At 51.7% G+C, this 10165-nt stretch overlaps 1 protein-coding gene across 1 annotated transcript; it reads left to right on the forward strand.

Annotated features, from left to right (window-relative positions):
• The first annotated feature begins 810 nt into the window (after positions 1-810).
• On the forward strand, positions 811-3293 carry LOC136298501 (coiled-coil alpha-helical rod protein 1-like). The gene is made up of 4 exons (XM_066199241.1): positions 811-815; positions 1262-1403; positions 1983-2204; positions 3071-3293. The coding sequence occupies exons 1-4, from the start codon at positions 811-813 to the stop codon at positions 3233-3235; spliced, it is 534 nt and encodes a 177-aa protein (XP_066055338.1). The 3' UTR covers positions 3236-3293.
• Positions 3294-10165: the final 6872 nt, after the last annotated feature.

The following is a 10165-nucleotide window of genomic DNA, read 5'->3' on the forward strand; positions in this document are numbered from 1 at the left end:
TTACACTCTATGGACAGAATATGGAAGAGTCTCAAGAAAAAAAACCAAAACTATGCCACCATGTGAAGATTATTTTTCTGGCACCTAAAGCCAGCAAAGCTCTCGTGAGCCTTGGGCTCCTGTTTGTGCCGCTGAGCACACTCCTGTGGGAAGTCCAAAGCAAGCCACCCACCCTGAATTGAGTAGTAGTTAAACCATGCAGATGTTGAGTGAAACCACAAGTGTCTCTTGGGTTTGGTTCCTGGTTCTGGGCATTGAATATCCCTCATTCCTTACAAAGTAGCTTGACATGATCCCGATCTCTGGAACTGAAGATTCATCTTCAGCATTCCAGGCTCTTACCTTTGGACATTGGGAGTAGCACGAAGCCAGAGGCTGCTGCTGAATGTCTTGAGGGCCTTCTGCTTCCAAGCACACTCTTGAGAAGTGTGGGGCAGATCCTAGAACTGCTTAGAGAGCAGCAGGAAAAGCTCTTTGGAATTCTCAACAGCCTCTGAGGATTCTTGCTGATTGTTGATGGGCAGCCACCTGCCAAACCCGCCAAGGCCCCTTTGGATGGTCCCTCGCACTCTGTAAAGGTGGACAAGTCACTTGGGCTACTGCCTGCTTAGCCAGCAACACTAAAACAAAGCTGGCAAGTCTACTCCTTGACCTTGCAAGAGTTTAAACTGCAGTCTCTTCATTCAGGTAGTTGTTGTTCAGAGAAAAATCCGTGTGTTCTGATTTTTTACAAGTGCTGCCATGGCCATGAGATTTTACTGTATCATGCAAAGTAGTTTGCAAGTCTCTTAAAGACAGGGTGTCTGGAAGATGATGTACCTTCATGTCCATTATCAAGAGCATTACAGCGTCAGGAGTCAGCCAGGACAAGAATCTGTTCTGTCCCCCAGCAGAGCAGCTTAGAAGTGCTGAGGAGAGAAGGGCTGTGAGCAGGGGCTGGGCTTTCGCTCGCCAGCCCGGCCTGTTTGGGCGCAGCTACCCAGTGTCATAGGTCAGGAACAGCAACTGAAGGCTTGGCTCTTGAAGTCAAGCTGGGCTGGGCTATCTGTGCTGTGCCAGGCCATAAGGAAGGCCTGGGCACTCCCTCAGAGGGCCCTGCTTTGCCATTGAAATGGCACAAATGTGCCTTCTCTGGACGACTTTCCATGCCTCCCATTTTTCATACTCAGGTGTGGGGATCTTGAGCCATGTTGTCCTGGAATACCTGACTGTGGGAGTCAGGAGCAAGCAACTCATGTCTCTCCATATTTGCAACTTGTAGATCACAGAACCCGTGCCTCAGATCGCTGGAAGAAAAGAACCTGGCACTGAACACTCAGGTGACTGAGCTTCGTTCTGCTCTTCAGGAGACCCTGCAGCTCTGTTCTGAATATAGAAGAGAAGTGGACGAGCTCCACGCCCTGGTAAGCAGTGCACTGGCATCCTCTTCTCCAGGGACACACACCACCACCTTTGGCTGGGAGGCCCCAAGCTCTTTTCCCTCCCAGCAGCATCCACTGCTGCCGTGCTCTGCCTTGTGCTGCTGCTGAACCCTGAGGCCAAGTCTGCATGTGGTGCCGCGTGCTGCCACTGTTTTCACCCATTCTCTGCCGGCTCCCAGCAGGAAATGTGGGAGGAGAGGCTGCAGCGGACTCCTTTGGAGCTTCTCTGTCCCTCTGTTAGCAGTGTTGTCCCAGGCAGAGTTGGTGCCTGTGCCAGGCCCTGAGCAATGTGGGGACACAGACGTGGCTGTGGCAGGCTGGGGAGGGCACTTCCAGCACAGCCAGTTCAGCCGGTGTTCAGAGCTGCAGCCTCAAGGATGGCCCTTGCCTCCCTCTCCCTGTTTTCTCCACATTTGTCTCCATTACAATCCTTGCTTCTGGGCCTTCTGTTTCAGGCGTGTTTTTTGCTTGACGTCATTTCTCCATTCTTGCTCTCCCTACTGCCCACTCTGAGCCTCAGAAGCAGCCCTGTCCCTGAGGCTCTGTGCATCCATCTTCCAGATCCACATACTGCAGGACACAGTGCAGCAGATGGAGGCTACCCAGGCAGCTCGAGAGAAGCAGCTGCTGCAGCAGCTGGAGGAGTCCCGAGCAAGAGAACGGCGCTTGAAGGACTCTGTGCAAGTGCTGCGGGCTGCAGTGTCCCAGCTGCGTGTGAGACTCCAGAAGGTCAAGACAAAGAAGCCTGAATCAACTACTGAGCCCAGGAGAACTGGCGAGCAGGTAAAGTGCGCTGCCTGTGCAGAGCCTTGGGGCTGCTCTGGAACACAACATGTTAGCCCAGGCAGTGCTTTGGAGATCTCTGCTTGTTTCCTTGCCTCTGCCTGTGCCTGCTCTGGGCACACCCTTCTGTTTGTTCTCTCTCTTGTGGCAGCCCATGGCTTTAACAAAGGCACCTTCACTCTGCTGCCTCTCTGGCCCCGTGTCCCCAGACACTCACTGACCTCTCTTGCACAGCCCCCAGAGAGAGCTTTTTGCCCCCAGTGTTGTCTGGTGCAATTCAGAGTCTCAGAGCAGAGATCTCCATGCCCTGATGGCCACAGATCCTTTTGCTCCACGCTTGCTGACAGGTTTCTGTGACCCTTTCTCCCATCCAACATGCTGGTGGAACCTGAAGGGAGAAGAATCAGAACTTTTAGGAGAGTGTTCCCCCCAGACACTTTATGTTGCCTGTCTCCCAGTCTGACCGGCAGACTATATCGGCGTCTCAGGAAGAGTCCTTCAGTAGCTCAGAGGAGCAGTAGCCCTTGTGCTGAGGCACAGCCTGTGGAGAAAGGGGTCAGTGGCCCAAGTCTGTGCTTTGGAAATCAGAGTTGGGTTCCTAAATGCTGTTGGAACTCTCTCTAATAGACCTGTGGTGGCTGAGGGATGTACGTGGGAAGGGTTTGCCAGCCATGAAGTGGACCTGTTGATCCTCTGAGCTCTGTTGAGGGGCAGTCTGGGAGCCTGTTCCTTTCCCCTTCCCCAAGGGCAGAGTGTTGGTGAGGGCTGGACTTGGAGGCTGTGTCTGCCCCGACAGCCGGTTCCGTGGGGCTGCGGATGCTCCTGCCAGCGTGGGCTTGTCTGAGCCGGGCCTTTGCCTCTTCCAGGTGTCCCTGCTGCAGTCACAGCTGGCCCGGGACCAGCAGGACCACCTGGAGAGCTGTGCAGGGAGCAGGCAGGACGCTCCTGTTGAGTCACAAGGTGCAGAAAGGACCTCCTTGCTTCCTCGACTTCTCAGAGAAGAGCCCGGACGCCGCTGGATGCAGCCATAGACTTAGTCAGTAGTTTGTGTTTAAAGGATAGTATAGGTGTAATTGAACCTTTATATAACTGTGTTCCATGGCACGAAGGTTATATTTGAAGGCAAATAAAGAGTTTATTATGGTCATGATTAAATGAAAAGATCTTTCTCAGAATTACTTACTACCCAGTACAGAGAACTATAGCTTCCAGTATAGTGAGTTCTATTTGAAGCAACATTGAAGCAATTCCCTTCAAGCCAGCAAAACCAGTTCTTAAGTAAAGACTGATCACCCAAACCAATGACCATGGGCAAATCTCAGGTTTGGTTTTCTTTTCCCGAGATTCAGGTGGTGGTTCGAGTGGGCCCTTTTTGCCCTCTGAAGGCCCCGAGCCAGACGCGAGAAAAAAGCGGAGTCTTCAAGGTCTTTTTCTCTTTGGTTTCTCGCGTTGTTTATTAGTTTCTTATCTTACAATTTTCTCTGTGCCTGGCTGAGATGTTCACAGCTGCTCGGACACAGGACGACTCCCCCCGCCATGGGAGGTCGCTGCCTTTTATACAGATAACTACCTGTCTATTATTTGCAATTATGTGCCAATGCCTATTACCTACACTAAAGGGGTCAACTCTACTCTGACCCAATCTGCTTAAACTACTTTGTGCCACCGTCACCAGGAGATGGACGCCAGGGGAGAAGAAGGAAGAACTCAGGGCAACACCCTAAATCCTCCATCTTGTTCTCCATGCACCTACATACTAAGAATCCTAAAACTACAAAATTTTCCACCCTGCGACACACTACACTACTGTCAGTTACGTCTTTGTGACTTGTAATTCTTCTCTCAGTGTTAGAAGCTTTTTTGCATGGACTGAAGTCAAAGACAGTGTCTCTCTGGGCTCTGTGCCAGGGTCTCCAACCCCCCTGTACAGATTCCAGACCCCCCTGTACAGATCTCTAACCCTCTTGCTAGGGTCCCAGACCTCTCTGCCGAGGTCTGTGGCCTCCCAGGGTGCCCAAAGGAATGCCCTGGACTCCAACAGGCAAACACTTCTCTCTGCCTCAAGGAGTGACCTTAGGGGCATCCTCCCTCCAGGGAGGAATGTGCAGAAGGGAAACATGTGACATGAACCACTTTGGTGAGGGCAGGAGAAACCTGCCATGTGTGGAGCTTTTCCATTTGTCCTTAGGAAACTGCAACCTGTTTTTTCTCAGAGTCACAGAACCTCAGGCTGGGTGAGGCACCTCTGGAGGTCACCTTGCCCAGCCCCTGCTCCATCAGAGCCACCCAGGGGCAGCTGCCCAGGATGTGTCCAGGGGGCTTTTGAGTCCCTCCAGGGATGGACACTCCACCACCTCCCTGGGCACCTGCACCAGTGCTCAGCCACCCTCCCAGTGCAGAAGTGTCTCCTGAGCTCGGAGGGCCCCTCCTGTGTGTCACCTTGTGCCTCTGGCCCCTGGGGCTGTCCCTGGCCCTGGCCCCTCTGCAGCCTCCCCCCAGGTATTTATCCCCAGGGGTGAGATGCCCTGAGCCTACTCTGCTCCAGGCTGGGCAGTCCCAGCTCTCTCAGCCTCTCCTCATGGCAGAGATGCTCCAGTCCCCCCATCACCTTCATGGCCCTGTGCTGGCCTCTGTCCAGTCTGTCCCTGTCTCCTCTACTGGGCAGCCCAGCTCTGGGCCCAGCACCCCAGGGCTGGCCTCACTGGTGGGGAGCAGAGGGGAAGGATCCCCTCCCTTCACCAGCCGAGTCACAGCTCCCAGTGCAGCCCAGGGCTCTGTTCTGCGTTGCTGCAGGAGCACACTGCTGGCCCATGGGCATCCTGGTGCCCAGCAGGACCCTGCCTAACCTCAGTTTTCCACCCCAGAAGATACGGGTGCCTGTGGTTGTTCCTTCCCAAGGACAGCACTCAGCACTTGGCGTTGAACTGTCACCCTTGAACTGTCGTCCCTGTGGATGGCAGCACGTCTCTCTGGCACATCAGCCACTCCTCCCGGTTTTGTGGGAGCGCACACTCTGCTCCATCCCCCGCTTTGCTAACAAAGGTGTCAGAAAGGACTGGAGTCAGCACCGTCCTCCAGGGTACACTGCTCGTGCCACTGACCACCAGGGATCCAAGAAGGTAGATTTTTCTGCAAGGCATCTTTGCTTGTATGTAAATCTCTAGAAAGAATTGGCAGGATTTACATCAGGGATTTCTGCTCCATATCTTATGTGGGAAAAATGTAATGATCCATGCTCCCTCTCACTGGATGGAGAGGGTGGTGGGTAAAGTGGTCCTGTTGTTGGTGACAGCGGATGCCAGCTGCATAGGAACTGTGCCAGACAGGTGTGACATACTGTGGGAAGGAGGACTCTGAGGAAGATAAAATCCGGGGCGTAGAGATCACTCAAAGGCTATTCCACAAACCATGGAAGCCCCTGTTTTGTGGAGGTCAGGAACAATTTCTAGGCAAGGGCTGAAACTGTGCTTCTGTGAGTTCTTTTCCCTCCTAGGTCAATTCTTCCATTAATGACAGCAGATTGTCCTGGTTTAAAAGACAGATGTCTGCCAAGAAAGCTGGGAATCTTCCTGAAATGGAAAGATAGCCCCCTCCCTCTAATTTATTATAACTTGAAATTGCAGGGCTTCCAGGCAAAGATCTGGGAAAAGGAATAACAGTTCTTTACTGGAATACATGTATACACATGTGTAACAAGAGAGAATGAACAACAACAGCCCCCCAAAGCAGGAACAGACTTTTCCCACCCATTAAGAAGTTCTCACTTTGCTGTAGTTATGCCCCACCTGGGCAGAGGGCACCGTTGGCTCAGGCAGCTTCAGGGGGCCACTGATGCGAGCTCTGAGCCATCCCAGGGGTTAAGGGCAGCCTCAGGGAGAGAGAGAAGGTGGGGGCCTGGTTTTCCCAGGTTCTCACCTGTCTGTTGCAGCATCCTGGCGATGGCAGCTCTGGTGAGGTTCCAGGCAAACAGCAGCTGGGGCTCCCTCTCTCCAGAGATAGAGAGAATAGGTGGGGTGGTCTGGTTTCCCCCGAAGCACCCATGCAGATGGTGAGGGTCTTCCTTGCGATGGCAAGTGTCGAAAAGTCCCTGTCAACCAACAGCTGCTGCAAGCAACCGGCTCGCCTGTGGGTGGCAAGGAGAATTCTGAAGCAGTGCTGGGTCCAGCACCAAAACCTGCCCAAACTGCCCTGCTCCCAGCATAGCCGGCTGGTTCTTCCTCAGCAAGGCAGCGCCCGATCCCGCCCGCCCTGCCTGGAGCCTTCCAGTGGAGTGGGAGGGTCACTGGCCAGTTCTTTTGTATTTCAGTTGCCCCTCATTCATTCCCCAGGGCCATCAACTGCCCTCTCCTTGCCACATCTCCCTTCTCAGGTAACATATGGGAGAAAATTCACTAAACACACCCCCCCCCGCCTCCAAACCCACAACATTTTCCATCCTGAATTTTTTCCCATGCCAACATGTTACATCAAACTTTGACTTTTAAACTATACACATATGTTGCAGACAGGTAAAAGATGTTATAAAAGAAAAGTCTTATGAAATATGGATTAGGCCCCGCTACTTTAGCTAAGTGCAGATAACTCACAAGTTCTCATACAAAACAATCTTGAGCATGAAAAGTTCATTAGCGCAACAATCTATTCTTGGGGAGAAAAATAAGTGCATCTGCATAAACATTAGATCTGCTCCATGAAAACGCACAAAGGAAAAATGTAAACAACCTGAACCTTAGCAGACGCAAATCACCCTCTGACCAAGAAATGAAGTAGCAAGAAAACTACCAACCAGTGGCTTGTAGTTTTGTAGGGTTGTTGCACCCAAGGTCTGTGAAAACTGTATAAATTAAGTGCATAAAGACTTGGCTTTTCCTGCATAAAGAAAATGGAGTCTCAGCTGACTTATTTCAACATACATCCATGTATTATCCTAATTATATACATCCATACATACATGCAGATATGGATACAGGCACAATGTCTCAGGCAATTCACCCAAAACCAAGATCCCCCTGAGATATACATCGTGTTTCTCCATCTTTCCGCATCACCCACCAAGTGCAACCTGGTCCCTGAACAAAGACAACCCCAGCAATGGGTTTGTCTTTCCTCAAGGCAGAATTAACCCAAACAGTCTTTCCTAGCATACCTCTCATAGGCACCACCAGAACCTTGTCTCCACCTGCCGTACACGGGGGTTGGGATCGGGAATGGCCAGCTTGGTTGCTGGAACCTCCGGTGTTAAGTAACCGTGTAGCCTTTGCTAAATGCACGTCCCACTCCTTGAAGGTCCCACCCCCCCATTGCCTTCAAGGTTCTTTTTAAGAGTTCATTGCACTGCTCAACTTTCTTGGCAGATGGTGCATGGTAGGGGATACGGTCTACCCACTCAATGCCGTGTTCTCTAGCCCAGGTGTTTATAAGGCTATTCCTGAAATGAGTCCCATTGTTGGACTCAGTTCTCTTGTGGGTACCATGCCTCCAAAGGACCTGCTTTTCAAGACCCAGGATGGTGTTCCGGGCAGTAGTGTGACCGGCTAGGTCTCCAGCCATCCACTGGTGGCTTCTACCACTGTGAGCATGTAGCACTTGCCTTGGTGGGTCTGGGGCAGTGTAATGTAATCAATCTGACAGGCTTCCCCATACTTATGTTTGGAGCACGGCCCCCCATATCACAGGGGCTTCACTCACTTTGCTTGCTTGATCTGAGCTCACATCTCACAAGCGGGGATAACCTGGGAGATGCTGCCCATGGTTAGATCCACCCTTCGGTCTCGTGCCTACTTATAGGTGGCATCTCTGCCCTGATGGCCTGAGGCATCAGGGCCCATCAAGCAAGGAACAATTGTCCCGTGTGTTGCCAATCCAAATCTATCTGTAACACCTCGATTTTTGCAGCCCGATCCACCTGCTCGTTGTTTCAGTGTTCCTCATTAGCCCAACTCTTGGGGACATGGGCATCTACATGCAGACTTTCACAGGTAGCTTCTCTACCCAAATGGCAATGTCTTGCCATTCGTCAGTGTCGTGGTTTGAAAGCAAAATAAATGAGAGGCTCCAAGTCAGAGATACAATTTAATAGGAAGAACGGAAAAAAAGTAAAATAAAATAGATGCAATAATACAGAAGACCACTGACAGAGTCAGAATACAACTTGAGCAGAGTGATGGAAGCAGTCCAGGTGAGGTGGTCTTCCTGAAGCAGTGATCCCATAGAAAGGTCTGGTAGCTCTGGTCCTCTGGGAATCCAGTGGGTAAGGGCTGCTTGTACTGTCCCAAATCCCAGATTACATCCAGGCTGGAATGCTTGGTTCCTCCCCCTGGGCGGAGCATCTCACAATGGGATGATGAGTCATGCAGGGGGTCCCTGATGGCCCATTAAACAGAGATAGCTCCTGGAGGGAATTCTCCATGAGTCATGGGCAAGGCATTTGATGGGCCATTAAGAGAAGGTAATGGCCCAGAGGGAGGGGGTCTGGAAAAACACTGCCCCACCTGGATTCAACAGTTCATGAAGATGGTGATAGAATACTTGGTGCACATCCTATACTACAACCCAGGACAATTTTATAGCCTTCCTGGCCGGGGCGGTCCCTGTCCCCTTTCCCATTGCCTGGGTACAAGGGAACTTCCACTCTCTCCCACTGCCTACTCTTCTGTCCCCTCCCCTCTCATCCTACTGCCTTTTTAGTCAGATCTTCAACCCCACCCCTCTCCCAGCTCACAGCAACACGCAACAAACCATCCAGAACATATCCAAACCACAAAGAGCAACACACGGAACCAACAACTTTCCTTCTTTAACTTAAGAACCTTTTGGCTTCAGCAAAATACCACCTCATCCTCAAAATCCCATAAAGTCTTTGTTCCTCTTCCCCAAGTTCAGGAGTTTAGCATGACCTTGTCTGAGGAGCAGTCCATGTCAATTAATAAAGCTTACTAAAAATTTTCAATGGATTTATCTAGTGGCAATTGTGGATCATGTGTTTTACAGAGGGCACATAGTACGGGGGGACATGGATAGGTGGATCAGGAAATTCCCGGTATCATGCCAGTACCTCAGCCAAGGGAGAAAGGGAATGAGGAGAAAAGAAGGTTACTTGCTCCAGTTAATTGAGAAAGACCCCGTTGGATGCAGGCCTGATGGACATTGTCCCTTTGTTTGACTCCAGGGACTTTTACAGGACTCCTCTGCCTCCTTTGTGGACACGAACCTCTAGCGATGTGAATTTTACGCTCTGGGGGGTGGGAGCGGAGGGCGCCGGATCTCCCCTACCTGGGGAGGGAGGAGAATAAACCAGTGGAGAGCAGTCCAGACTGGGGCAGCTGGGGAAAATTCAGAGTCACTGGGGCCCACTGGGAGCCAGGCAGGGCAGGGGCGGGAGCGATCGGCCAGGGGCCGGCGGGGAGAAGTTCCCGCCTCAGCCGAAGCCCCTCAGGGACTGACAGTGGGGGGGCGGCGGCTCCCGCCCAACCCGCGGGCGGGGAAAAGTGCCCTCAGGGATTGGCTGGGCGGGATGGGGGCGGGGCAGGAGCGGGCCCCGCCTCAGACAAACTCCCCTCAGGGAGCGGCTGGGCCGGGACCCAAAAAAGCCTCAAAACCTCCTCAAAATTTCAACAAGACTGACACAAACGGAATACGTGTGAATAACTGTGAAATACTCAAGGCTATATTTTTGTTATATTTAAACAATGGCGGGGGGAAAAGGCAGATTGCGCACTCAAAGGTGGCAAAACCAAGAAAACCTCCAAAACACCTTTAAGAGTCCCTGGAAGTGAAGTAAAGTTGACTAGAAGCATAATGAATATGAAAAAATATAAATCAGTTAAAGCCAGAGTTAACGTATAATAAAAATTGGGGGCGTGTAGAATGGGGCTTGGGGTGCTAAAAGGCCTCCAGAAAGCACCAAAACACCCCAAGCACCCCGTTCCCCTCATGTCTGGCATGGCTGTGCAGCAGCTCAA

Source organism: Chamaea fasciata, unplaced genomic scaffold, assembly GCF_029207755.1.
Source record: "Chamaea fasciata isolate MVZ Bird 193981 ecotype frontalis unplaced genomic scaffold, bChaFas1.0.hap1 SCAF_17, whole genome shotgun sequence".
Classification (NCBI taxonomy): domain Eukaryota; kingdom Metazoa; phylum Chordata; class Aves; order Passeriformes; family Sylviidae; genus Chamaea; species Chamaea fasciata.